The sequence below is a fragment of the Penicillium hispanicum genome, assembly GCF_028827665.1.
Source record: "Penicillium hispanicum strain IBT 35686 chromosome Unknown utg000003l_segment0_segment0, whole genome shotgun sequence".
In the NCBI taxonomy this organism is placed as follows: Eukaryota; Fungi; Ascomycota; class Eurotiomycetes; order Eurotiales; family Aspergillaceae; genus Penicillium; species Penicillium hispanicum.
In genome coordinates this window covers 2,483,238-2,510,467 of record NW_026623195.1, presented here as the reverse complement: position 1 = coordinate 2,510,467, position 27,230 = coordinate 2,483,238, and the positions used below count along the sequence as shown (strand labels likewise).

General features: G+C 53.8%; 12 protein-coding genes across 12 annotated transcripts; 8 read left to right on the top strand and 4 right to left on the bottom strand.

The window, feature by feature from the left end:
• Positions 1-847: 847 nt before the first annotated feature.
• On the top strand, positions 848-4,356 carry N7459_003379 (uncharacterized protein; the record flags this gene model as incomplete). The annotated part of the gene is made up of 6 exons (XM_056942563.1): positions 848-925; positions 981-1,011; positions 1,073-1,600; positions 1,661-3,655; positions 3,709-3,804; positions 3,857-4,356. The coding sequence occupies 6 exons, from the start codon at positions 848-850 to the stop codon at positions 4,354-4,356; spliced, it is 3,228 nt and encodes a 1,075-aa protein (XP_056802446.1).
• Positions 4,357-5,225: 869 nt separating this feature from the next.
• N7459_003378 (H(+)-transporting V1 sector ATPase subunit C) lies at positions 5,226-6,714 on the top strand (the record flags this gene model as incomplete). The annotated part of the gene is made up of 5 exons (XM_056942562.1): positions 5,226-5,526; positions 5,608-5,702; positions 5,777-5,868; positions 5,939-6,431; positions 6,523-6,714. The coding sequence occupies 5 exons, from the start codon at positions 5,226-5,228 to the stop codon at positions 6,712-6,714; spliced, it is 1,173 nt and encodes a 390-aa protein (XP_056802445.1).
• A 248-nt stretch (positions 6,715-6,962) lies between these two features.
• N7459_003377 (adenylyl-sulfate kinase) lies at positions 6,963-7,727 on the bottom strand (the record flags this gene model as incomplete). Its single annotated transcript, XM_056942561.1, has 2 exons — positions 6,963-7,590; positions 7,720-7,727. 2 exons carry the CDS (start codon positions 7,725-7,727, stop codon positions 6,963-6,965), a joined length of 636 nt encoding a protein of 211 aa, XP_056802444.1.
• A 449-nt stretch (positions 7,728-8,176) lies between these two features.
• On the bottom strand, positions 8,177-8,776 carry N7459_003376 (PaaI family thioesterase; the record flags this gene model as incomplete). The annotated part of the gene is made up of 1 exon (XM_056942560.1): positions 8,177-8,776. One exon carries the CDS (start codon positions 8,774-8,776, stop codon positions 8,177-8,179), a length of 600 nt encoding a protein of 199 aa, XP_056802443.1.
• A 1,461-nt stretch (positions 8,777-10,237) lies between these two features.
• Positions 10,238-11,467, top strand: N7459_003375 (aldo/keto reductase; the record flags this gene model as incomplete). Its single annotated transcript, XM_056942559.1, has 5 exons — positions 10,238-10,251; positions 10,344-10,494; positions 10,548-10,628; positions 10,705-10,908; positions 10,961-11,467. The coding sequence occupies 5 exons, from the start codon at positions 10,238-10,240 to the stop codon at positions 11,465-11,467; spliced, it is 957 nt and encodes a 318-aa protein (XP_056802442.1).
• A 1,559-nt stretch (positions 11,468-13,026) lies between these two features.
• N7459_003374 (transcription factor domain-containing protein) lies at positions 13,027-15,351 on the top strand (the record flags this gene model as incomplete). The annotated part of the gene is made up of 1 exon (XM_056942558.1): positions 13,027-15,351. The coding sequence occupies one exon, from the start codon at positions 13,027-13,029 to the stop codon at positions 15,349-15,351; it is 2,325 nt and encodes a 774-aa protein (XP_056802441.1).
• Positions 15,352-15,771: 420 nt separating this feature from the next.
• On the top strand, positions 15,772-16,687 carry N7459_003373 (bZIP transcription factor; the record flags this gene model as incomplete). Its single annotated transcript, XM_056942557.1, has 2 exons — positions 15,772-15,853; positions 15,915-16,687. The coding sequence occupies 2 exons, from the start codon at positions 15,772-15,774 to the stop codon at positions 16,685-16,687; spliced, it is 855 nt and encodes a 284-aa protein (XP_056802440.1).
• A 34-nt stretch (positions 16,688-16,721) lies between these two features.
• Positions 16,722-17,902, bottom strand: N7459_003372 (Short-chain dehydrogenase/reductase SDR; the record flags this gene model as incomplete). The annotated part of the gene is made up of 5 exons (XM_056942556.1): positions 16,722-16,960; positions 17,010-17,084; positions 17,136-17,262; positions 17,315-17,772; positions 17,830-17,902. The coding sequence occupies 5 exons, from the start codon at positions 17,900-17,902 to the stop codon at positions 16,722-16,724; spliced, it is 972 nt and encodes a 323-aa protein (XP_056802439.1).
• An 830-nt stretch (positions 17,903-18,732) lies between these two features.
• Positions 18,733-20,220, top strand: N7459_003371 (Major facilitator superfamily domain general substrate transporter; the record flags this gene model as incomplete). The annotated part of the gene is made up of 1 exon (XM_056942555.1): positions 18,733-20,220. The coding sequence occupies one exon, from the start codon at positions 18,733-18,735 to the stop codon at positions 20,218-20,220; it is 1,488 nt and encodes a 495-aa protein (XP_056802438.1).
• An 849-nt stretch (positions 20,221-21,069) lies between these two features.
• On the top strand, positions 21,070-23,307 carry cat2 (bifunctional catalase-peroxidase Cat2; the record flags this gene model as incomplete). The annotated part of the gene is made up of 1 exon (XM_056942554.1): positions 21,070-23,307. The coding sequence occupies one exon, from the start codon at positions 21,070-21,072 to the stop codon at positions 23,305-23,307; it is 2,238 nt and encodes a 745-aa protein (XP_056802437.1).
• A 646-nt stretch (positions 23,308-23,953) lies between these two features.
• N7459_003369 (Zn(II)2Cys6 transcription factor domain-containing protein) lies at positions 23,954-25,255 on the top strand (the record flags this gene model as incomplete). The annotated part of the gene is made up of 1 exon (XM_056942553.1): positions 23,954-25,255. The coding sequence occupies one exon, from the start codon at positions 23,954-23,956 to the stop codon at positions 25,253-25,255; it is 1,302 nt and encodes a 433-aa protein (XP_056802436.1).
• A 113-nt stretch (positions 25,256-25,368) lies between these two features.
• On the bottom strand, positions 25,369-26,789 carry N7459_003368 (Gfo/Idh/MocA family protein; the record flags this gene model as incomplete). The annotated part of the gene is made up of 3 exons (XM_056942552.1): positions 25,369-26,390; positions 26,470-26,603; positions 26,671-26,789. 3 exons carry the CDS (start codon positions 26,787-26,789, stop codon positions 25,369-25,371), a joined length of 1,275 nt encoding a protein of 424 aa, XP_056802435.1.
• Positions 26,790-27,230: the final 441 nt, after the last annotated feature.

Genomic DNA, 27,230 nt, shown 5'->3' with positions numbered 1-27,230 from the left:
GCCACTTTCATTTCTCGAAACCTCCTTCCCTCCTGTTTCGTCTCTTCTTTCTCCCCCCCTGCCCTACATCACCTTCGCTTTTTTTTGGTTTCTCGTTGGTTTTTGTTCTAGTCTCCTTTTGTCTCCATTCCAATTGTTCTGTGAGTGACGACCGATTCCTCCCCCCACGATATCAACCGTTCCCCTTCGCTCGTCCCGGGCACCATTTCCGCCCCATCGGCCACCGCATCGCGACGCAGCGCCCGCGAGGGGCAACCCCCCCAGTCCGCTTCGCCTGAGGCGCTTGTTCCAACGCCCGCGCCTATCTCCCTGAAACACCGTGTAGCACTCGGTGCGAAAAGAGTCTGGTATGTTGGATGCCTTTCTAAAGCCTGCAAATTTCTCGCTCGTCCCAGAGACAATTGTTGCTGGTTCTATGGCCAATTTCGACCAGACCCGCAGTCCAGCCTCATCACCCCGTCAGCTCAGCTGTGCTTGGCTTTGCCGGGCCCCAGGCGGATGTCTCACGCTTAAACCGATGGTTCTCTTGGTCCTTTTCGTGTTGGCTAACGACGCCTCAGTTCTATTTCAGCCACTTCCCTCTTTCAGCCCCCCTTGTCGCATTCCCCTCCGATCTCGCCCACACACCCTCCACCGTCAGGAACATTCGACGGCGTTGGACTGAAGAGCGCGAACGCTGGATGTGCGCGCACGCGTGTTCCTATTCTGTTCCCCGCCGCGACCCTGACTCGCTTACACCTTCGTTGATTCGCTAAGCCTTGTTCGCATTCTCCCTTCGAGAGAAAAGATCCGGGTGGAGAGACGCTGTGCTGGTGGTGACTTGGTTTTGGATATCAGTGGTTTCATGATGGAATCTCCAGCAGTTCACCCAGAGTCTCCTATGGAGCAAGAAGAGATCCCCTACCCATGTATGGGTTGCGGAGAGGTATGCACTGCGTGGGGTCCCCAGTGATGTCGCAAACTAACTATCCATCTCCCAGGTTTTGGAGGAAGGAAAAGCTTTTGAGCTCTGTATGTATTGTCGTCCCTCTCATCTTTCTCTCCCATGAATATAGCTGCTAACTCCTTAAAGCTGGACAGAGATGGCACATCGATTGTTTCCGGTGCAGCACTTGCAACACCCTCCTCGATTCCGATGCACATCTTCTACTTCTGGGCGATGGCTCGTTGATTTGCAGTAATTGCACTTACAGTTGCAACTCATGTGGCAACAAGATTGAAGACCTGGCCATCCTCACGGGCGACCAGGCTTTTTGTGCACAATGTTTCCGGTGTCGAAACTGCAAAAGAAAGATTGAGAACCTACGCTACGCCCGTACCTCGCAGGGTATATTTTGTATGGACTGTCACGAGTCCTTAATGCAGCGACGGCGGAAGAAAAAGGCCAGTGCTGCGGCCAAACGGCCGGGTGGGCCGGGGGTGAAGCTAGACAAGTCGTTGCCATCTCTGCCCCCAGGCATGGAAGAAACACGTTCAATGGACGATACTCCGAGTGAAACATACGCGGAGGTACCTCCCGATCTTTCCCACGGCAGAATGGATGGTACTGGTGACGATAGTCGCCCGTCCAGCTCGCCTTCCCGCCAGGCAGCGGCGACAGGTAAGGAAACCACGATGCATTCACATACAGAGGCAATGACTGATTGAATTTTTGCGGTAGACGATCTTATTTTGCCCTCGAGCACCTACCGAAGCAGTCGTCAACTCGGTGGACAACGCAATAACGACGCAGACGCAGGAGAATTCCTCATTCCTCTCGCTTTCGATCCCTCCGAGGGTCCACGATCAACTTCTCGCACACAGCCACAGACCATGCAGGAACAAGCTCGGGATTACTTTGGCCATATCGCGTCAGGCGAGTCATCACTCAGGACCTCTCGTGATGGCCTCGAGCCCCCCTCCCGCACTTCGTCAGAGCACCCGTCACCCCATATTGCATACCAGGAGAAGGGGTGGGAACGCAACGAGACGGATGCATCTCGCCGTAATTTGGAAGAAACGAATGGGTCTGCAGTCAAATCCTTCCCTTCAAATCTCGACAATAGCAGATTCGGCAAGTCCGAGTCTGCGCGCAGTTCCAGGTCTGATCTGCCAACAGCGCTGAGGGAGCGGGAAGCAAGTGCCTTCTCGAGAGCAACTAGTCCTGACAGCAGCCGCTCGAAAGAGGCCCATGGCCAAATGCCTCTGGATGGCGCTGCCTCTGCTCGACCCTCCAATGAGTTGCGTAGGCTTCACGAGCATGGCTCGGTGGACTCGGCACGTTCCCAGCCCACATCCAACCTGGTCTACCCACCCAAGCGGGGTGACTCGCTGGAAAGCAAGCACCATCAAACCCAGCGGAAGGATGTTGGGGCATCTCCTGGGACCTCAGCCTACGGAGGATCGCCCCAGCTACCCAACAACGTTCCCGAACAGCAAAAGCAGATCACTTCAGTCAACACGTCACTACCCGATTCCCAGCGGCAGCTGGACAGCGCAGGCTCGCCGTCCTTGCCACAGAACAATGGAGGTGATTTCTTTTGGAATGACGAGTCGACACGGATTGGTACCGATGAGCCCGGAGCAGGCCAGACTAGCGACTCGTTCTTGCGCCGCGTCTCAAACTCTGTTCGCCATGGCCGCAGCTTCAGCGACAAGAGTGTGCGGGTTGGCAAGGACGGAAAAAATTTAAGATCGCCGGTCAATGGAAGTTCGGCCGGTACAGACGTTGGGAGTCCCACCACCAGCACTTCTCAGGCTGAGGAAATCGCGTGGCTTCGAAATGAACTACGCAAAGAACGCCAGCATGTCACAGAGATGGAAGCCGCTCTTCGCGCCACTGCCGATGTGAAGCAAATGAACACCGAACTTTCGGAGAAGCGATCAACCATGGTTGTACTGGATGCGCAGAGGGAGATTGTTCTGCGTGAGCTTACGGTGCTTACTGACCACCTGGAAGCTGAAAAGCGTGGAGCTGTCGGTGGGCCGCTGGATCTCGGGAAGCTTTCCAACCATGTTCTGCGCGAGCTTGCCGAATCGATCCACAAATTGAAGGAGTCCTATGCCCCACAAATTGAGGATCTCATTCAGAAACGCAACGAGCTGTCGGAGGAGCTTGGCAATTTGAACCGACAGAAGGAAAAGACTTTCCAGGAATTCGAACAGCTGTCGTCAAAGAATGCTCAGTTGGCTGAGCTGAACAACCAACTTGTGCACCAGATTCAAGGACTTTACAAGGCTAACACAGATGGCCAGCGTGGTGCCAACGGTCTTGGCATCTCACATCATAAAGAGAAATCTATTCCGTCCGTTGAAACCCTAAAGTCTACGCTCAATGACTTCCCACCGTCAGTCTCGACCGCTCACATCTCCGAGGATGGCGAGCCCGCGACTGCTACCATTGTGCCTGGGCCGCAGGTGGTGAGCATCCGCAAGGGCCAGCCCCGCAAGTTCAATTGGAAGAAGGGTGGTCAAAATGTCGCGAAGGGTGTCAAAGGTCTCAAGGGAGCCTTCATGTCCAGCGAGAACGCCGAAGGTGGTGGCGGCCTCCCCCGCTCGCAAACTCAGGATCCTAGTCGCCAGGGCTTTGGTTTCTTTGGAAACCAAAGGAACAAGCAGGGTGGGAAGATGTCGCAGGCCGACAGCGTACCGGTCCTGGCTGAAGCTGCCGGAGGTGGTATGTTGAAAGTCATTGTTGTTTCAGCGTTCGCTCACTAATTCCTCTGCCAGGTCTCTTCGGCACCGATCTGGAAGCTCGCATGGAGCATGAAAAGAGCATTATCCCGTCCATTGTCACTCGGTGCATCCAAGAGGTTGAATTGCGAGGTCGGTCCCCTTCTTTACTCTCTGGCCCCACTTTGTCACTAACTTAGTCCAGGCATGGATATGGAAGGAATCTACCGCAAATCCGGCGCTGCCTCTGTCATCCAAGGCATCCGGGATGGGTTTGAGCGGTCTCCATTCGACTATGACATTTCAGATCCTGATCTCGATATTCATGCGGTTACCTCTGCGCTGAAGCAGTATTTCCGTAAACTGCCCACCCCTTTAATTACCTACGAGGTCTATGAGGAGATCATTGAATCTGGGGAAATCACCGACACTGCTGCTCGGGTTGATGTCTTGCAGAAAGGCCTGCGGGAACTCCCTCGAGTGCATCAGGATGTTCTGGAATTCCTTATCTTCCATCTCAAGCGTGTGGTTGAGCGCCAGGAAGAGAACCTGATGACCAGCCAGAATGTTGCAGTCGTCTTCGCTCCCACTATCATGAGACCCGAGAGTCTGGCTCGGGAGATGACAGACGTGCAAAAGAAGAATGACATCCTCAAGTTCCTGGTGGAGAATTGCCAAGACGTGTTCATGAACATGCAAGGCTAGTTGTGGCTCCTTGTCTCGCCCTGTTCTGATTTTTATCTATCCCTTCGCGTTATTGCTATCGCGCATCCTTCTTGAGACTGCCTGGTATACTGCAGTGCAAGATCTGTGGAACTTGTTTGACGTTTCCACTCCGATGTCTGATTTTCTGTCGACTTTCTTGTTCTACAGATACCAACGTTTTCCTTTGCCCATTTGTCCTGCCCTCGTATCCCCCATCTCTCTACACACTGTTCACGATCAGCATTGTTCGCTCGATACAGATACCCCGCCATGTCATTCCCCTTTTCTCCGAGGTTGTGTTCATTCCCCATTTTGTCTTCTATCACATATTCCGCAGGTTCGAAGCTAGTCAACCCCTCCGGCCTGCGCGGTCTTGCCAGAAAAGCGCTTATCAGGTGTCTGAGCGGGTGTCAAAATTATTCTCGTGGGTGGATATTGTTGTCCTGTCTCTGTGTGTTTTAAATGTTTGGTTTTCCATGTTGAGCGAGCATTGGATCGTGTGTCTAGCGTTATGCATCTTCGTCGCCGGCCGAATACAGACTTGTGTAGATTGACTGGAAAATGTTCACTTTCCATTCGTAATAGCCCAAGAACTTGACATAGTTTATGCGATACAACTCTTGCAGGCCAGTCGCAAAGTCTCCTTGTCAATAAAGCTAGATATACATGGAAGCTAGCAGTACCACTGCGAATCCCGCATCCCGCACCAATCACTGCCGACCGCCTACGACATCACCTCCCGAGCTCCAACTGTCCGCAACCCACATCCCAAGCCCGCGTCGAGGGCCATTCCCTACATTGTCTTTGCGGTCACTCTTTCCCCGCTTCTTCAACTTGGCTATATTTGTTGTGCTCTGGTCGTCTCCACCATGTCCAAGCCCAGCAAGTACCTCCTCCTGTCCCTCCCCAACTCCATCGTCCCCTCGCACCACCGCGACGACGCCCTCGACGCCGTATCGACGACCATCGGCCCCGAGAATGGCTCGGCGGCCTCCTTCCCCATTCCGGAATTTAAAATTGGCACACTAGATGCCCTCGTGCAGCAGGCGGACGAGCTTTCCAAGCTCGAGGGTCAGTGCCAGGGTGTCGTTGCGAAGGTCGGTGATGCCTTACGGAATATCCTTGACGGCGACGAAGACCAGATTGAGCGGATGAAGGTAGTGAATGACAGTATGTCTCTCCCTCGATGAGTATCTCCTGCCAGGTGCCGATAGTTGGGCCAATCAGTGTAGCTGACAATGCTGTCTGCAGAGCCCGTTGATCAGTACCTGCGGACTTTCTCGTGGAATAAGGTCAAGTACCGCTCGGAGAAGGCGCTGTCAGAGTTGATTGATTTGCTGCAGAAGGTGGGTGGTTCCCTAAACAGCAGGCCAAAGCAAGAGCATGAGCCAGCGCGCAGTTACGCTGACGCCTGCCACAGGAAGCTGCTAGCATCGACAGCGACATCCGGACCAAATACTCGCAATACAACCAGGTTAAGAACACGCTGGCTACGCTTCAGCGGAAACAAACGTGCGTCCCTTGCATTTCACCTACGACAGTGCCGCGATTCAGATCAGTGAAGAGCTAACTTCCGGGCCAGAGGCAACCTCTCCACAAAATCACTCGCCTCCGTGGTGGACCCCCGCATCATCGTTCAAGACTCCGAGTACATTGAGACACATCTGGTTGCCGTGCCGTCGCAGCAAGTAAAGGAATTTCTTAAGGGCTACGAGACTGTCGCGCCGATGGTGGTCCCGCGCTCTGCGCAATTGGTCGCCGAGGACAACGAGTTCTCGCTGTACGCAGTGACCACCTTCAAGAAGTACAGCGTCGAATTCGTGCACCGATGTCGAGAGCAAAAGTGGATTCCGCGCGACTTCAAGTACGTCGAGGGCGGCAAGGAGGAGGAACGCAAAGAAGTCGAGCGAGTCGGCGGCGATGAGCGCAAGCTGTGGGGTGAGACGCTGCGTTTGGGCCGGACGGCTTGGAGTGAGGCTGTCATGGTCTGGATGCATGTGTTAGTCCTGCGGGTATTTGTTGAAACAGTTCTGCGGTACGGTCTACCGTTGGACTTTGTCTCGGCCTTGATTCGGGTATGGCGTCTCTCTTCCTCTCTTTTCTTGATTGCGGCTGCGATTGCAGGGTCCATGGAATGGCAGCTAATTCGACCTCCTGTTCCTCTAGGCACCGTCATCGAAGCAAGCGGACAAGGCCAAGCAAAATCTCGAGGATAAGTACTCTTACCTGGCTGGGAATGCGTTTGGGCGAGACAAGAAGGGCCGCGTCAAGCGCGACGACCCTAGCGAGATGCATGGCGCCGGCGAGGGCGCAACAGAGTACACGCCGTATGTGTTCTACGAATTCGAGTTCAACTAAGAATCTCCCCGGTGTATGCAGGGATGGGAGACGTTGCGTATATATACCATCGAGGTCTTATCAAGCACAAATCTATCATTTTTTTCCCTCGTTTTTTGGTTCATGCACAAGAGCGATCTATCATTTGGCCGGTATTTACGGCGCCTGAATGCGGGGAATCAGAAAACAACCTTGCCGTGACATCTCCAGAATCTCCACTGCTGTACACGACCCTTGTCCCCATTTTTACTTACACGCGCGCTCCCATTTTACTCCTTCTTGGGAGGCAGGTAACCCTTGGAGTCCATGTAATCAATGATCTGCTTGACAGCCTCCTGGATCGGGGTCTCGTGGTTCTTAATGTGGACCTCGGGGTTCGCCGGCGCCTCGTAGGGGGCACTGATACCGGTGAACTCCTTGATAACGCCCTCACGAGCCTTCTTGTACAGACCCTTGGGGTCACGCTGCTCCGCGACCTCGACGGGGACATCGACATAGACCTCGACGAAAGGCAGGCCCGTGGCCTCGCCGGGGGTGGCCACCTCGTGCAGCTGGCGGGCCGTGTCGCGGTCCTTGCGGTAGGGCGAGATGAACGAGGTGATGGCGATGGCCGCGCTGTCGGCGAACAGCTTGGCGACCTCGGCGATGCGGCGGATGTTCTCATTGCGGTCGGCCTCGCTGAAGCCCAGGTCCTTGTTCAGGCCGAAGCGGATGTTGTCGCCGTCCAGCCGGTACGCGGCCACGCCGCGGTCGCGCAGGAGCTGGTGCTCCAGTTCCACGGCCAGCGTGGACTTGCCCGAGGCCGACAGGCCGGTCAGCCAGATGGTCAGGCCGCGCTGGTTGCGCAGCGTGCTGCGCTCGTCGCGGGTCAGGGCGGCGGCGTGGTAGGTGATGTTGCTGCATGGGGAGCAGAGTTAGCATTGGTTCTCTTCTTTTTCTTTTCCCCCTTCATATCTCTTTGCTCGTGGAGTGATCCTTGGACATTTGGGATCTTTGGGCTTCGGGACGGGGACTCAATTCACGTACGTGGCCATGGTGGATGTGTGTTGGAGCTGAAGAAGAATGAGGGAGGGAGGGGCAGGAGATGGTGTAAAACGGGGCCGCGTAAGAGCGGAAACGAGCGCTGATCGCGGGGGGTTCGGCGCTCTTGGCGCGGCCGATACGAATTTCTCGGTCTATACGAATTTGGCTCTGGCAGAGCGGAATAATTGAGCGCACTCTATAATGCTTGCTTGAAATAACCTATGCAGATGCCCTCTATACTATACAATGGGGCCGATGCCACATGCCACATAGAAACCGTCATCGATTTCTCCCAGACGCCAGGAACCAGGAACCAGTACTTTGCCACACGCTTAACCGGGCAGAGATTTCTATTCGTTCGCGCCACGGTACAGGCTGGAAAGGGCCTGGAAACGCCAGTTAGCCACACCGGTGTAATTTGAGTAGACACAGGAAACAAGGTGAGAAGGAGTGAAAAGAATCAACTTACAGCAGCCTGCTTAGGCTCAATGAAGAGCGCCTTGGCCTCGACCAGCACCACGGGCTCCTTACCGTCCTCGGGGAGAGTCTCAATGCGACCCTCGACCCACGCCTTGCGGCCCTCGACCTTGACCGTCTCCGCGCGGAGCGCAACATACGAGTCTGCCATCGCGGGCGCTCGGTAGTCAATGTTCAGGTTCGCCGTGACGCCGACCTTGTTAGGCAGCGCAGGGAAGCAGCACCGCGCCAGCCCCTCATCCAACAGCGTCGCAAGCAGACCGCCGTGCACGATGCCGGGGTGGCCGCAGATATCGGAGCCCAGGAACATCAGCGAGACCATGCTCTTGCCGTCGCGCTCGCCGAAGACGTACGGCGGCACGACGATCTTGTTCGGGCCGGCCAGCGTCCCGGCCGTCAGGCTGCGGGCGCGCAGCGACTCGGGAATCTTCAGGTGCGGGCGCGCCTCCTTGAAGTCGGGGTTCTCGCGCAGCTTGACGGCTTCCGGGTGGGTGCGAAGATGGTCGTCGATCTCCTGGGCTGTCGCATCGGGCGGCGTGAAGGCGGCTAGGGTTTCCTCGTCGGTTGGGATGGGGGCGGCCATGATGCGGGCTACTGTGCGTTGGGTTTGCCAGAAAAGGCCGGCGCTGAAGGCGAGGACTGCTATTGATGTGAAACCGGCGAAGCGGCGGAATCGCGAACGCTGCTTAGGTGGAGGGGGCGGAGGAGGATGGGTGGTGGATGTGTTTGGTTCTGCAATAGGGTGTCAGAGATTTGTTGATTTGCCCGGGTTGGTCGGCATATGCTATGAGTTACCAATATACCAACGCACGTAGAGTAGAGTGACTGACCGGTGGAATAAGACCGCTGAGAACACCGGGAGGGGGCGAGAGGGCGTCGGCGTGGATATGAAGCCGAACGGCGCTGCAGTAATCGGGCTGGAGAAGGGTGGGATCGGGCTACAAGGTCAAGAGAGGAGAAAGAAGACCAAGATAACGGGAGCGCCGGACGGATCATTGTTCCAGGCAGATTCTGGAATCTCAACTGGAGACGTTGCGGTTGGGAGGCGCGGGTTGGTTGAGAGAGGATGTGTGGGCTCCGGGCGCGAGTTACCTCGGTCCATTTCCGGCTTGGGAAGTGCTGCTCCGGCATCCGTGGATAGTGAAACTTTTATGAACTCCATTATGCTCACGATAATACTTGTATACTTTTTATTGTTTGGCGCCCTTTTTCGACTACTTCTTTCTGCTGTCCATATCATGCGTTAGCACGCTTGGCACTCCAGGTGCCGCTAGTACAACTTGAGGACATATAATCGAATCGGAGTAACTCTATAACAAGTGTTGCCGCCGCGCAAGGCGCGGTGGGGCTTAATAGAACATCCCTTAATATAATACGTCTGGTGCAGCATATCCCCTTTTGAATAGTATTAAAGGGAAGCAAAATTGTAATATTATGTTAGGTAGAAGTGCTGAATACCCTTCTCAATAGCTACTTCGAGCGATGTAGCTACGCATGTAAGTATATATATAGATATCTTAGAGGAATCAAGAATCTAAATACGCTGCTGAGAGGTTATATAGAATAATAGCTAATAAGAATAGTCGAATGCCAGAAATAAGTGGGCCTGGCTCATAGAGGCCACTAAAATATAGACTCAACTTGAAGAGATCGACTTGGATCTTCAAGTAGAGCCAGACCTCGGGCCAAGTATGAGACAGATCGCGGATTCGATAGCCGATAACTCCGCTATAATTCGGAGCTGCCTTTTATTAACTCCGTTGCGGAGCATATAATTGCCAGTGTTGCTATGTCAATGTAGGCTAACAATGAGCCTAAATGGTAGATCAAGACTCCTGCAGTCCGGACTTACATTAGTTAACTCCGTTCTAGGCATGTTAGGCTTGCCATCGGCAACTATAGATTATTATGGGATGAGAATAAAGAGGTTTCTCACCCTCACCCTCAACCTACAGTTTTCATTCATCGATGTGTTTCATGACCGTTGAAGCTTCTCACAAGTCTGCCACAGTTCTCGCTGACCAGTACTACAATCTCCAGACAAATGGAATACGCACGGTAAGGTTCTCCACATCCACCTTGGTAGCATTGACCCAAGTGCCTTTCAAAGGTTGATCCAATTGCTGACTTGCGATGACAATATGACACAGTCTGGGGGATTCGGGCCTCAAGGTCTCCAAGGTGATACTGGGTACCATGGGATTTGGCGCCCCAGAATGGCAGGGCTGGGTGCTGAATGAAGAAGAATCCCTTCCACTTATTGAACACGCCTACAAGAAAGGCATCAGAACCTGGGACACTGTAAGCAGAGAAATGCGGGAGCAAACACACGAGTTCTAACCGATTTTTGCCAGGCCGATATGTACTCCGATGGCAAATCCGAAGAAATTGTGGGAAAAGCTCTGAAGAAATACAACATCCCTCGTTCACGAGTGGTAATCTTGACTAAATGTTTCTTTGGTGTGGACGATCAGGGGAACTTCCCCCCCCCCTCTCTCGACTGGGAGACAGAACGCGGGTGACTTCTTGAACCGCGTCGGTCTTTCTCGCAGACATATCTTGGAGGCCGTTGATGCCAGTGTTGAACGACTGGGAACTTATATTGATGTGCTTCAAATTCACCGACTTGATCGTGAGACACCACGCGAGGAAATCATGAGGGCCCTGAATGACGTGGTTGAGAGCGGCAAGGTTCGATACATTGGTGCTAGTTCGGTATGCTTGACCCTCAAATATGAACAAGCAAGCACTAATACCTTTCTTATAGATGGCCGCTTGGGAATTCCAGACCCTACAAAACATTGCCATTCGCAATGGCTGGCACAAGTTTATCTCTATGCAAAACTACCACAATCTTATTGCCCGTGAAGAGGAACGTGAAATGATCCCTTATTGCCTCGACAGCGGTGTATCTCTTATCCCTTGGTCTCCTATCGCACGTGGAGCTCTCACCAGACCTTGGGATTCTCGCTCTACCTTGCGCGAAAACACCGATGTTGGGCTAAGTCTTCTCGTTCGTGCCCGCGAGTCCGAATCCGACAAAGCTATCATTGACCGTGTGGAAGAATTGGCTGGCAAGAAGGGAATCAGCATGGCCCAAGTTGCAATCGCATGGTCACTGAGTCACCCCAGCGAGTACCCTATCGTCGGGCTGAACACTAAGGATCGTATCGATGAGGCTGTTGCGAGTGTCGAGATCAAGCTGACACCAGAAGAGATTCAGTACCTTGAAGAACCCTATGTCCCGAAGGCTATCAATCCAGTGGAACGATAAATACGTGACGAGTAAAGCTATACGACCGTGATGCGAGTTTACCCGTATTCCAAATAGCTTACTGGAAATGATCATATCTCCTTTGGGGCTCTGGGCTCATGATAATCGACCGACTTATCTACTACAATGTTTACTATATGAGCATGGCACATGTATAGTTATTATGGCCTATATTTTTTTAAGGGAAACCTCTAATTCTGTTTAGCGGTGGTAGTATGTTTCATACGTCAAGTTATATGATTGTTCCTCTGTATTCGCCTTATTAGTATTTTTGTTTTATGTGGGAAAGTAGTATTCTCACGTCACAAAATCATGATGATATAAAAAATCAATTTAGGTAACTAGTTAACTAACTAGGCAGGCAAAATGATGCAATAGTGTGTTCCCTAACTAACTAGTTAGTTATCCATCTCAGACGCCTTTGTGGATGATGATGGCAGGATGCCTGAGGAGCAGAGGCTGTATAGCTTAGTTTAGAGGATCTTCTATCCTCTTCTGCTTCTCCCCCTAGTATACCCGTTTCTGCGTTTCTGCCTCCTTTCTCAGGTTTCGACTTCTTGTTAATTCGCGGATAACCGTTGTGGTTGCCTGACGGATTAGGCTGGAATCTCCCGGTGCCATCATTTCTTTGTTTCAACACACGGCGACTTGCTCCTCTACCTTGCCACTCAGACTCCTTCCAATTCTACCCAATTCAATTGCAACCCATCAAATCCACTGAAAGCAGCACGGGTATGTCATTCTCCAAGTCTCTCAGACTTCCCCACAGTTCCCACTCTCCGCTCTCGGGCCTTCAACACATTTGACGCGTTCATCCACGGCATTTACTGCCAGATTGTGCTATTGGCGCTAACACTAGACACCTCACAGCGGAAAAGGAGCCTGAGAAAGATTGTGTTTGGGACGGCTCCCATTATCACCCTATGCCTGATCGCAGTATTACCCTTGCCTCAACCGGTTACAACAGCGCTTTTTATTCCGGGGCGACTGGAATAACGTCGGTGGCCATGTCAGATGGGCCATCGCTTGAAAATGGCTTCCACGAGGAGTCACTGGCACCAACACCGTGCTGTGTTTGCCGGCTCAAAAGACGAGCTTGCAACAGAGCTCAGCCAGGTGAGCTCCCCAATCTCAATTAAGCATTGCTTTTCGGTGACATCCGAGGTGATCCATGCCGCTCCAAGATGCAATTCTAATTGAAGATATATAGTTTGCGGGGCATGCCAGGAGTCTGCAGTTGAAGCTCAATGCTCCTACCGGCTGGAGGACAGGCCTCCCAAAAAGTGAGTTCGAGCGCTGCCATTGTATCCAATAAATCCCGGGTGCTCACTGATTCCAGATCAGGCTCAAGGTCTGCCCGTTTACCACTTTCACAGATTGATTTCGAGACGCAGCCCTCGAAGCGGGTGAGGGTGTCAGCGCCTGCATCAGGGCTCCGCATTCAGGATGACTCGACTTTCCGACCCCGAAGGCAAAGCGAGAGGATCTCAATTTCCCATCAAACAAGTGAGACCATATCTCCACACACTACATTTGCTGGACACCCCATTACTCAGCAAATGCCCTCCAAATTCAAGAGCGAAACCGAGCATGCTCGTTGGGAGTTGGTGAAGATGATTCAATCAAGACCTCGCAGTCAAGGAAGTGGCGTATTTTCTGTTTCAACATTGGTGCGGCTTTATCAAGCCCTACAAGAAGAGCATCCCAGCTATTCTGATGAGGATCTACAGGAAAAATCGAAACTCTCGGAGGCAATTCATGGCCGGATCACCGGGACTGCTTCTGGTGCGCTTAACTGGGCCGAGATCAGCTCCCTTGAGTTGATCCTGAACACTCCCTTCCTCGATTTTGCGGAAAAGGAATCCCAGGAGTTGTTAATTTGCCAAGACGAAGTCAAGGCAACACTCCAGGGCCGACGAACTTTTCCCTCTGCATCGGAAAGACGCCTTGAGCGTTTGCTAAGAAGAGCCCTCCGCTATTCCTCAACAGAAAAGCGATCCAACATCACCTCGCTCATCGATGAGATAAAATCTTTCCAGGGAAAGGAAGTTGAATTACGGAAAAGCCTTTTGAGAACCTGTTTGGAGACTTTGGACCTGGACAAAGTACCAGCTGGTCAAACCCGTGTTCTCGAACAAAATCACACAACTGAGACGAGCCATCCTTTGACACCACAGACATCATCTCCTACCGAAGATCTTTCGGTTATTGCAACAGAGCAGCCTGTCGAACAGATTGCCGGTATGCATGTAAAACAGGCCTCGATATTTGCCGCCAACGTGCCAGCTGTACAGCCAGAGAGAGCCCCTACACCAAATTCTGCTCTCTCAGACCGTCTCTTCAACAATTACACGAACAACGAGTTCCCATTTATCCCTATATTCCACTTGCCGCTCCTGAGCTCGATTCATGAGACATCCAAATGCACCGAAAACACCATGACGGAATCGCAGACCGCGATATTGAATCTTTGTTTTGCCCTCGTCTGTGTGGGACCTAGGGCGCCTGTCTTCCCCAAGGCTATCTATTTCTACAAACATGGCCGTTCCTTACTTCATTCCATTGAAGAATCTGGGGATTCCTTGTCTTTACTTCAATGCTACATCCTCCAAGTCCAATACCTCCACGCAACTGGGAACCTCAGAGCCGCATGGGAGTTAATCGGTCTGACAATTCGCAGGGCGCAAGCTCTGGGCATACACTTGAAAAATAGCGGTGGCTCGGTGATGGAAACCCAGCAAATAACACGACGAATCTGGCACACCATACAGATCGTCGAACGTTCTTTGGCCTTGCATCTTGGTCTATGTTTTCGATCATTGGATTCAACCTGCGATGCTCCTCTGCCTTTGTCTATCGCCGATGACTGGGCCAATGGTATGCCGGAGATTAGCGACGGGAGCCCATCTACTTCACTGATTGCTTTCTTGAAAGCTAACGCTGAGCTTTACCAAGTCGTCGACGATGTTATGGACGTGGAGACAGAATTTCGTATTACTAAGACTGGATGCCCACTCGAACAAATGCATGATGCAGACCTCGATGACGTGAGGAAAGTTGATAAGACTCTCATCTCCTGGAAAGCAGCCCTCCCGGGGTTTCTGCAAGAAAAGAACATGGGAGACTATGGAAATGACCAAAATCCTATCATCCACCGCTTGCGCCTCAGCCTACAGCTTCGACACCTGTATATCCGTCTTCGACTTTACCGTCCCCTCCTTATCCAAGCCTTTTCTCTTTCACTAAGATGCGAATGTACCTCGCCCGGAGAAGCACACATGACTGGACGAGAATATGCTTCCTTGGATGCGCCTTTGCTGCTCGGACTGATTCGGGATGCATCATTCAAATGCTTGGATGCCGCCCACGGCATTATTAAGATGCTCTGGAGATACATGGGAAACTCACGGAGTGAGGGCTGTTGTGGAAATGCCTCTGCAGCCCGCGAAAACCTTGACCATCTCTACGCAAGTGGACTTGTTCTCATAGCAGCTCGCATGATTCCATTCCTCATGGATCGCGGTAAAGGAAGGTCCGATTCAATCAAATACATCAACGCACAATTAAATGTGTTGCATCTGCTTTTCAGGAAGTTCGAACAGAGTTCCCGCCAGAATCAAGATATGCATATGCAATTCAACCGCTGCACGACTGCTTTGATGCGACTTTCAGAAGCTGCTGGTGACGCGAACAATCCTGGTATCATTTCGGGCGATGTGGGCCTCGACCCTGACGCATGGAGCAGATTATATGTCAGAATTAAGGTACAGCTCCCATCTCAGACTTCCACTGATTCGCCGGTGTCCCCTTGGTCTCCTTCACCTACGAACGCATCTATGCTCTTTGGGTGGCTGGAAAGTCTGCCGGTGGATTTGGATGATTAATACCCAAAGGTAGAGCGATTCCGCAAATTAATTTTATCCATAGATATCTTACGAAGTAGACGTGAGACTTGATGGAGCAATCAATTGCAAGCTGAGTAGGAATGGTCATCGAAAAAGTGTCTCCGTTGTGCCACCACGAGGATCAGAACTTCCTTAACACATGGATCTAGTAAAATCTCTTCTTGCATAGTTTCTGTCATTCAAAGGGGGATATTAGATGTGATGTCATTCGGTGGCTGATCTGCTGTCAATACATAGTGAGTGAAATACATAGCCATTTCTGCAGCCTTGGTTGTCGATGCGGCGTTTAGTCCCTTATTTCCGAAATCCCGTGCTGAGCCGCTTAGGTTCAGGCCTGTACTCACTTTTCCTCGTCAACAACCATTTTCCTACCCAGGAAAATCTTTCCCAAATGGCGAAATGGGCACTGAGGAGAGCCCGGCAAAATTAGATGCGGCGTCGAGACGACGACTCCAAAATCGCCTGAATCAGAGAGCGAGCCGTAAGTGCCACTTTTCCACGTCGTCACGACTCCTTTCCTAACTTGCATGTCTGCAATATAGGGAAGAGGCGGGCCCTGAACCACGGTCAAAGCCCAAAAAGAAAATGGGTCTTCTATACCGGAGAAGCCACGCCCTGCACTCCGCATGAAGGCATCCAGAACCAAATGGAGGCAACATGTATCCTGCGACCAGCGAATTCGAACAACATTGAAGACACCGGCGCGTCTCATTTTTGCGCCGCCACCCAATTAAGGCGCGAACAGTTTTGGACTCAACTACAGGCTCACGTCATCCACGGCATGGTGAACAACCTGTATTCTTTTGATTTCCTGCTGCTTGCCACTCAATTTAATATCCTGCGCGCCATGTTCGTCAACGCAGCAACCATGGGTCTGACAATGGAGGTCTTGAGTGAAGACATCGCGTCTCATTTTAACACCACCGGACCGATGACATTCCATCTCCCACCAAGCCTTCAGCCAAGCTCTACGCAAAAACAGATTATCCACCACCCGTGGATTGATCTTATCCCGATTTCCTCTCTTCGCAACACCCTCCTGTCAAGAAGGCACCAGTATGACGAGGAAGAGCTCTGCACTGACCTCTATGGCCTTTGTGGTGGATCCTCGGAAGTCGGCCTCGTGGTTTGGGGCGAGGCATGGGACCCGACAGCCTACGAGTTCTCTGAGCCAGCGGTCAAAAAATGGAGCTGGATGTTGAAGCAGTGTCCAGAGATCTTGGTGTCTACAAATTACTGGCGGGAGAAACGCGGTGAGAAGCCATTGAGATTCGACGGATCGAGCAATCTCCAAATCACGGAAGTTGAAGAATAATCAATCCCCACCAGTCGAGACGCCGCTGCATTCCTCAGAATGTATACTTTTCCCCGATCAAATCTTCGCTCAAATCCCAGAGACGGGTCCAGTTGCTTTCCTCGCGGACATGGGAGTGCAGCTCGTCATCGGCAATGGCATTCTGCTTCAAAAATGATCCGTTATGGGCCGCGATGGTGGGATCAATCATGCCAGTGATGATGGTCGCTGCGCCCTCAGAACGGCTGGTCCATGGCGGAATTTCGTATGGGACCCCGTCCATGTCGACGAGAACTATTTGCGTATTAGCTAAGGCCACACGATGGCGGTTCTGATGACTTACGGCCGGCCTTCGTCCATTCCTCGATCTGTTGTACGAACTCCGGGGTGAAGTGTCTTTGAAGTCCGGTTGCAACAGCTGTTTGTGTCAGAAGCCCTGCAGCGGAAAGAACATGGCGAGGAGACATACCACCCGGATCAATACTATAAACACGGATTCCTTGGTCATTCAACTTATCGCCGAGTCGCTTGGCAAACATCACCCTCGCCACACTGGACTGGCCGTAGGCAGCCATGGGATCGTAGGTGTTGCCATTCTATAGATATATTCAGTGCCATTCTTCAACTGGCGTGACTGCAGCGACTTACACTGAAGTCAAGATCCTCAAAATGCATCTTGCCCTGCCTGACAACAGAACTGGACACGATAATGGCTGATGAAGATGGACCCGCAGCTTTGACCTTGGGCAGTAGGAGCTTTACCAGGAGAAAGTTGGCCAAGTAGTTGACACCAAACTGCATCTCCATCCCATCCGCGGTCTTGCTGTATGGACATGCCATCACTGCAGCCACACAGACCAGGTGGTCAATCTGGGGCACATCTGCAAGGCCATTGTCGACGGCTCTGCGAATAGCACCCATGTCACCGAGCTCCATGTTGAGGAAAAGAGTTGCCACCTTTGGATTGGTCTCGTTGATCTTTTTAATGACCGGGGCCACTTTCGATTCGGCTCGAGCACTGAGGATGAGGAGCTTAGGGCTGACCGCCGAAAGTTGTACGGCCAGCTCTCCGGCAATTGACTCGCTAGAAACACCCGTGATGAGCACTTTCGGAGAATATCAGTACGATTGGGAGCCATGAGGGTCTTTGAGGCTCAACGTACCCGTCTTTCCCGTAAGTACTTGGCCATATTTTTCCAGAATGACCTCGGAGCGAAGAACTTGCTTGACGGACATTGTATAGGATTGAGGAAGAACAGTGACGAGTCTTTAGAGAATCTTCGAAGAACCGATGGGCTCATAAGCAAGACTTGCAGGACAGGCGAGTCTTTTTATATCTTTCTAAGCAGCTACAAGAGATGTCCGTTATGGCTATCATGTCCATCTCCGAGGAAGCATGCAGAAGCCACTTCTGATCCACGGTCTTTGGGGGCGATCCCCTGTCATTGAACAACTATATAGCTATGCCGAGTTGAGTCTACGGGTTAGTAATCCCGCTAGTGAATTTATTCCACGATATCATACTGTCCTGGATGGACATAATACTGCTACTCACACATAGTAGTATATATCTGGTCGAGCGAATCACCGGCGAATCCGAAGTCTCGATCGCCCCACTGTCACCTTCCCTTCTCGGTTAGATTGTTGTCAGCGTTTCTTTGCGCCAGACGTCACTATCGACGCACCTCTGTTTACATATTCATAGAAATATTATTCATAGGTCCGATCGACATGACCGAAGCACGAACTATTGTCTTGGCGCCCTGCCGTCTGCACGTCAATCCGCGCTCAGCTGAACCTCGCAGTCCGAAGAAGCAATCATTGGCCTATCCCCATCCCACTTGCCACAAAGTAATATAACTACTGGATATATGCCAGCATGGTCGTCGCCGACTGGTTCGTGATTTACAATGCAACAATAGCCTTGTTCGGCATCCCTTACGTACATCGATCGACTAAACTCCGATGTACCTTGCGCTCCCTATAAGACGAGAGGCCCCACAAACATGCCATTTCTGCCATACCAAGCCTCCCTTGTTTCCCAGCAGTAACGAGCAGCCGGCAAAATGGCGTCGGAGCGAACACCTTTACTCTCCCCAGCCATGGACGAGCGCGTCCCGCCGGTGATTGTCGCCAGCATCATTTCCACCTGGGTGGCCACGTTCCTCGCTGCTGCCGACAGCACGATCACCTCCACCCTCTCGGCGACAATCGCAACTGAATTCGACTCCTTGGCCATCATCTCATGGCTCGGCTCCGGGTATCTCGTCGGCCTCACGGCCACGCAACCGCTCAGTGGGAAGTTGAGTGACATTTTCGGCCGACGCGCTAGTTTCTGCTTCGCGACCGCCATGTTCACCATCGGAAACCTCGTCTGTGGCTTCGCCCGCTCGAAATTCGTTCTCATTGCGGCGCGGGTCTGCACGGGCATTGGCGGCGGCGGCTGCATCTCCATCGCTACCTTCATTGCGTCGGATAACATCCCTCTTCGCCGCCGCGGGATCTGGCAGGGCGTTGGGGCGGTGGTGTATACCTCGGGAATGGGCCTGGGAGCCGTGATCGGAGGCGCGATTAACGATGCCCTCGGCTGGCGCTGGGCTTTCATTGGCATCGCCCCCGTGTCTCTCCTCGCGGGGCTGGGCGTTGCGATCTTCTTACCAAGCCACCCCGACACCCGACAGGGCTGGGCCACGATGCTAGGTCGCATTGATTTTGCCGGCGCCGTGACCTTGGTGTCATCTCTGGTGTTGCTGTTGACCGGCCTCAACCACGACGGATCCCAACCCGCCACTCCCATGTCCGCCGTTGTGGTCCTGCTGGGCACCATGCTCTTTGCGCTATTCATAGTCATCGAATGGCGCTGGGCGAGGGAGCCCATTATTCCCCTATCACTCTTCCAGCAACGGACCGTCGTGGCCGCGTGCCTGGCTGCCTGGTTCATGTCCATGGCCTTTTACGCGCTCACCTTCTACGTCCCGCTGTATTTCCAGCTGATGGGACATTCCACCAGCCAAATTGGTCTGCGGCTCCTGCCCGACTCGATCGGCGCCGGCCTGGGCTCATTCCTCGTCGGCCTCGTAATCCGCGTGACGGGCAAGTACAATATCTTCCGCTACACAATGACGCTGCTGCTGGTTGGGGCGTCGCTCGGCTTCGTCGTGATCTCGACGCACACGCCGTGGATCCTGCCCGAAGTCTATCTGTTCGGCAAAGGCTTCGGGATGGGCGGGGCGTTGACCATGCTGATCCTCGCGTTGCTGCATGCAGTGCCGCATGACAAGCATGCGACCGCTACGTCGGCCCTGTACGCTTTTCGATCAACCGGGGCCACGGTTGGCCTTGCGGCCGCGAGTATCGCGTTTGACAGTCGACTCCGCCAACCGACGCCGATCGGGGTACCAGACTGTGTTGATTCTGCGGAGTGTCGTTTGAACTCGCTTCGTGCTGCGTATCAATTGGCGTTGGGGTTTGCGGCTGCTGGATTCATCTCGGCATTGTTTATTGTTTCTCAAACGAAGCCGACAGAGAACGATGTCAAAGAAGAGGGCAAGTAGATACTGGGGCGTGTTGAATGATCTATTCGACGCTGGTATTAAAGCATTCAAGCTCCCATGAATATCCAAAAAGGGGCTCATTTATAACAGCGAACCAGTATATTTCCCTGCCATCAATAGCCTACTGCAAAAGAGTTTCAAAGCATTATACCGCCACAACGATTTCCAAGATATCAGTTAACTTCTGCCTGATATACCCGCCGCAACCATTCCTTGGGACCCCTGTAGAAGCAATAGCAGAAAATTCATGATTGTCAGGAAAACAAGCTATCGCTGGGTATCCGGTCCAAGTGCCTAAAGGGATTATGAGTAGGGCCAGTACTAGAGCCACAGCTATAGGGATGACCGGGTTCTAGTACCGGACGAGGCAAAGCTGTTAGAAAACCAGACGATCTCCAGTGCTAGCAGAGGTTTACATATATGAGAAGGACCAGGTATTCACTGCGTTATGATTCGCTAGGATGGATGTACCTGGAAAGCTGAAAGTGCGGGGAGATTTTCTCTGCACCAGTCAGAGATCGTCGAAGTGACCGTGGGCTCTCACTTGGAATCCGCTGACCTATCGAATATACTGAGTAATCAGTAATCAGTTAGGTAATCTCCCCGCATTCCGCAGAACACGTGTGCCCCACTCGTACCAAACCTTACGACACGGTCTGGCCCAATGACAAACGCGAGCTTAGGAATCACGGGCCAGACCGTCGATGACAAACAACTTTTCCGGCGTAATGCGATTCTCGCCATTCGCTCTTAAAACGCGGGGGTGCCCTCGAGCTGGGCTGGGCTTGTTCTACACTTCCCTCTCTTCCCCTTGCACATATTGCACATATTGAGAAGTACACCACAGTCATGGGTGGATGTCCCGTTCACAACACATCCGCCAACGTTGCTGGCGGAGGCACTCGCAACCAAGACTGGTGGCCCAATGGCTTGAAGCTCAACATCCTGCGCCAGCACACCGAGGCGACCAACCCCATGAATAAAGACTACGACTACGCGGCCGCCTTCAAGAGCCTTGACTACTACGCACTCAAGAAGGACCTCCACGACCTGATGACCGACTCCCAGGAGTGGTGGCCTGCCGACTTTGGCCACTACGGTGGTCTGTTCATCCGGATGGCCTGGCACAGTGCCGGTACCTACCGTGTGTACGATGGCCGCGGTGGCGGCGGCCAGGGGCAGCAGCGCTTCGCTCCCTTGAACAGCTGGCCCGACAATGTCAGTCTGGACAAGGCTCGCCGTCTGCTGTGGCCAATCAAGCAGAAGTACGGCAGCAAGATCTCGTGGGCCGACCTGATTCTGTTGACGGGCAATGTGGCCCTGGAGTCCATGGGGCTCAAGACCTTCGGTTTCGCGGGTGGCCGACCCGACACCTGGGAGGCGGACGAGTCAGTCTACTGGGGCGGCGAGACCGAGTGGTTCGGCAACAACGTGCGCTATCTGCCCGAGAATGACTCGCAGAAGGAAAAACAAAGCGATATTCGCACTCGCGACCTGGAGGACCCCCTGGCCGCGGTTGTCATGGGTCTGATCTACGTCAACCCCGAGGGCCCCAATAGCATCCCTGACCCCGTCGCGGCCGGTCGCGACATCCGTGTCACTTTTGGCCGCATGGCGATGAACGACGAGGAGACTGTCGCGCTGATTGCCGGTGGCCACACCTTCGGCAAGACCCACGGTGCTGCTCCCGCGGCCAACGTGGGTGCCGAACCCGAGGCTGCTGGCCTCGAGCAGCAGGGTCTCGGCTGGGGCAACAAGCACCAGTCTGGCAAGGGCCCCGACACCATCACTAGCGGCCTGGAGGTGACCTGGACCAAAACACCCACTCGGTGGAGCAACGACTTCCTCGAGTATCTGTTCAAGTTTGACTGGGAGCTCACCAAGTCTCCCGCCGGCGCCAACCAATGGGTGGCCAAGAACGCCGACGACATCATTCCCGATGCCTACGACCCCAGCAAGAAGCACAAGCCGCGGATGCTGACCACCGATCTGTCTCTGCGCTTCGACCCCATCTATGAGAAGATCTCCCGTCGCTTCCTCGCCAACCCCGACCAGCTTGCCGACGCCTTCTCGCGCGCTTGGTTCAAGCTGCTGCACCGTGACATGGGCCCGCGTGTCCGCTGGCTTGGCCCCGAGGTGCCCAGCGAGACGCTCCTGTGGGAGGACCCCATCCCGGCCCCCAACCACCCTCTGGTGGACGTCGAGGACGTCGCTGAGCTGAAGCGTGAGATTCTTGCCTCCGGCGTGGAACCCACCAAGTTCATCGCGGTTGCGTGGGCTTCTGCCTCGACTTTCCGTGGTGGCGACAAGCGTGGTGGTGCCAATGGAGCCCGCATTCGCCTCGCTCCGCAGAACGGCTGGGAGGTCAACAACCCCGCTCAACTGCGTGAAGTTCTGAAGGCCCTGGAGGATGTGCAGAGCCGGTACAACACCTCTCAGACTGGCAATAAGCGAGTTTCACTGGCCGACCTCATTGTGCTGGCTGGTGCTGCCGCGCTCGAGAAGGCCGCTGGCATTCCCGTCCCTTTCACCCCGGGCCGCATGGACGCGAGCCCGGAAGAGACGGACGTCGAGTCCTTCAGTTATATGGAGCCATATGCCGACGGCTTCCGCAACTACGGGAAATCCTCTGCACGTGTGCGCAGCGAGCAATTCCTCGTGGACCGCGCTCAGCTGCTGACCCTATCCGCGCCAGAGATGACCGTACTGGTCGGCGGCCTCCGCGTACTGAACGCCAACTGGAACCGCTCCACCGCCGGTGTCTTCACCCGGCGGCCCGGCCAACTGACCAACGACTTCTTCGTCAACCTGCTGGACATGAACACGGTCTGGAAGCCTACCGGCGCCGACAACGAGAGCTTCGAGGGCTTCGACCGCAAGACCGGCAGCAAGAAGTGGGACGCCACGCGCGTGGATCTGATCTTCGGTCACCACGCCGAGCTGCGTGCTCTGGCCGAGCTGTACGGCAGCTATGATGGACAGTCGCAGTTTGTCCGGGACTTTGTGGCCGCCTGGGACAAGGTCATGAACCTGGACCGCTTCGACCTGGTCTACTCGGCCCCGACTAGCCGTCCTGCTCGGCTCTAACCTGGGACGGTTGCGACGAAAATCACGTATAGTGTTTCATAGTATAGTACCTAATTTTTTCCTGTATCCAAATTAGCTTACGAAGATTGACGCAATGTGCATTGAGCTTTCAAATCAAATCTCTTTTCATTCTCGCAGTCTGGACTCTTCGATTCCATAATCGTTTCTGCCTTGGTGCACAGGCATCAAAATTGTTTGCCACCCCGTCCGCATCGGGCAATTTCTGCGTATTCGCATCTCCCGCTCCAACAACGCATTCCGAAAATATCCCCAACTCCAGTCACCATCGATGGCTGTGTTCTGTCGATCTCTTTAGATTTCTTCTGCCTATTTCAAGCCGGAGAAGTGGGCCTCTTGCAGTTGTCGATCGCTGGCAGCCCGGAATGGCATAAAGAGAACGAATACGACATCTGATTCTCGCGTCTTCCACTTCGCCCGAGGGAGATGGATATCATGGGCTCAAAAGCTATCAGAGCGAGGCGCACACATCGAAAGTCCCGCCTAGGCTGCGCCAACTGTAAGCGACGTCGGATAAAAGTGAGTGGTCTCTGCCTTCTCCCGCGTAGTCCCGTCCTTCATTCCTTCATTGACTTGGATGGATCATCCCCTGTATCTACATTGTTTTATTCCCCGGTTCCTATCTATCATGATACGCATCCTGCACTCGCTGCTTTGTTTGCCGCGTCGGCGATGGAGTAGCCTGGATTCGAAGTCTGACGACGAACGTGCTAATCGTCTGCAGTGCGATGAGAAGCGGCCAGTATGCACCAACTGCGCCAACCACGATATCAACTGCACCTTTGCGACGGATCCCGCTTCGGAAACACCCTCTCCAGCAGCACTGTCGCCAGAAAGCGTGGGCGCAGAGAGATCCCGTCCACGTCGATTCCAACCATACAAGTACTCGACCGGCGAGTTACGGCAAACCTTCAAACTATCCAAGGCGAAGAAGAAGAACAACTCGCCACAATCATTACCAGAATCAGACAGCGCGCAATGCGACCCTCCATCAACCTTCCCGGCCACCATCTCACTAGCCGACCTACAACTCTTCCATCACTACACCATATCTACTTACAAAACTATGCGGGATGAGGACCCCCACAATATATGGCAAGACCACCTCGTCCAATGGGGCATCCAGTTCCCATCGATTCTCCACCTGATCCTCGCCCTTTCGGCTCTCCATCTTGCCCACGACCAACCCGCCTCGCGCGCACAGTATATTCAACAAGCAGACGATCATTTCACGTTTGGCATTCGCTCCGTGACAAGCGTGCTCTCTCAACTGGACGCTGAGAACTGTCAGAGAATCTACATGGCAGCCGTGTTGATCTGCTTTGTTTACTTTGGCCGCGGGCCGCGCGAGGGCGAGTACCTCATCTTCAGTGACCACGGGCCGTCCGAGTGGCTCGTTCTCATGCGCGGCGTGCGGCTGATTCTGGCTTCGTATTACGCGCAGGTCTTTACCGGGATACTGGACCCTCATTCCGCTGCGGAGGAGGATGTGTGTACTATTGTACCAGAAATGAGTCGTGAGTTGCAAGAACACACGCTGCATATAGTAGATGTGCGCCGGGTGGTCGATGACCTGGTGCGGGACGAGACTTGTCGTGCGATGTACCTGGCTGCCATGGAAGATCTCCTCGAGGTTCTGCGCCAAATCTACGAAACAGTCTCTGCTGGGAAGACCGGAGTGAGGTTGATGCACTGGGTGATCGGGTGGCTGTATCGCCGACCGGAAGAGTTCGTGCACGCGCTGGAGCAGAAAGAGCCGCCTGCCCTCGCCGTCCTGGCTTCTTGGGCGGTTCTTCTGAAGTATATGGAGTCGACTTGGTTTATGGAAGGCTGGGCTGGGCATGTACTTACGGGAATTTCGGGTTCTTTGCCTTCGGAGTTCCGGTCGTGGATTGAATGGCCGCTGCAAAAGGTGCAGCATGCTAAATGAGAATGCATGCCAGAGCGACGAGGCCTACGGGCTCTTATTTTACGATTCCTCAATACGTTGGCCAATTCAAAATCACTTGCTTGGAGAGAACTGGTTCGCATTCGCCCTACACATCACAACTTGAAATCAGATCTAGGCCGCACCTTGAGCCCGGCTTTCCGGTAGGTCTTATCAATAGCCTCCATCTGCCTGATGCTGTCCTGCACATCGACCCAGACCCCCGATCCCTCAAGTCCTTTGATCTTATTGACAAACTCACTCAGCTGATAGGAGTAGCTCGTCCACCATTCCTTCTCACTCCCAGCCCGCGCATCACCAACCGGCCATACATACGCCTTCTCCCGCTTCGACTCCGTCCACGTCTTCACCACCTGCTCACCACGCCGAATCGCATGCACATCCTCGACGTCCACCCGATGGTAAACGCTCGGCGCCAAGTGATTCCAAAGAACCACCGTCCGCGTCACCGTGTGCACCTGTGCCCCCGAGTCCTCCACGACGTGCTCTTCCAGCTCGACCTCGCACTTCGGCCAGCCCATCCGCGGCAATCTCCTCGTCCACCCACCCGGCAGCACCGGCCACTCACCCGCTGCCGCCAGATCAGCAACCAGCGACCCCGTCGCACCACCCGCCATCCGGTACCTCGCCCAGATCGCCTGATCGACCTGCTCCGCGCCCGCCAGCCCCCGGAATCGCGCCTCGAGCACCTCCGCCGGCTCCGCGCCGCAAATCTGCCGGAGACAGTTCACCGCATACGTCCCAAAATCCATCATCGCGCCGCCAGCCAGCTCGAAGCGCCAGCGGATATCATTGGCGCGCAACATGCCCTTGGGCGCGTACTGCCGGACAGCGGCATGGCGCACGCATGCCCCCGTATCCGGATCGCGGATGCGCGCCAGGAAGGTCTGCCACGCGGGGTGGAAGCGGTAGTGGAATGCCTCGAGGAGAACGGGCGCGCCGGCGGGTTTAAGGAGCGGGTGGGTGAAGAGCGCGCGGGCTTCGTCGGCGTTGGCACAGGAAGGTTTTTCTAGGAGGACGTGCTTGCCGGCGCGGAGGGAGCGCAGTGCCCATTCGTAGTGGAGGGCGTTGGGGAGGGCGATGTAGACTGCGTCGATGGCGGGGTCTTGGAGGAGGTCTGGTGGGTTCGTTGTTAGTTATGTGTTTGTTCTCTTTCCTTCTTCTTGCTGGGACATGCAATCCGGATTCGGGGATACCTTCGTAGTTGGAATGGACAATGGGGATATTGTGCTTCTTTGCGTATGCCTCGGCGCGCGTCCGGTCTCTGGCTGCGACTGCGGCGACCACGACGCCCGGATGTGCCTTTGCGGGAGCAATTAATGCCACGGGGCTGTATTTGTGTGTGTTAGTATTGTTCGAGTCATTGCGACAACGAATCTAGGAAAGGGACCGGATACGCAATGCTAGATGCGCCCAGGACGCCGAAGCGGATGGCATCATCACGCTTCTTGGCTGGTGGGGGGTTGATGAAGCCCGCATAGACACGGTAGAAGAGGTCGAATACGCCAAAGACCATCGCTGGAGATCTTGGGATATGTTAGTGAGCGCTTCTGGTTGCTTTGCATTCGCAAAGATAGGAACCGCGGACGTTGGCTAGCTCTCGCTTTATCAAATGTAGGGCTCGCGCGGCGTCGGCAAAGAAACCCGATGGCCGTCCGTCGATGACATCTGCCAGCGACGCATGTTTGGGTCGCGACCGGAAGCGGCCTGAATGTGGGTGGTCAATTCAATTGCTGGGTTTTTGCTCTTCGCCACGCTGAGTCTACGAACGGGCGCAACTTGTGCACAGGAGTTAATTCCATCGATGCTGCGATGGTCATATTTTCTTCTTGTCTTGCTCTAGATTTCCCTTTTCATCAGCATGTGCATTTATTTGCATTCGCCCTAGTGCTGGAAGGGCGCAACTGGTATAAAGACCGCGCTGGACTAGGTGCGTAACATGAAAAAAAAAAAAAAA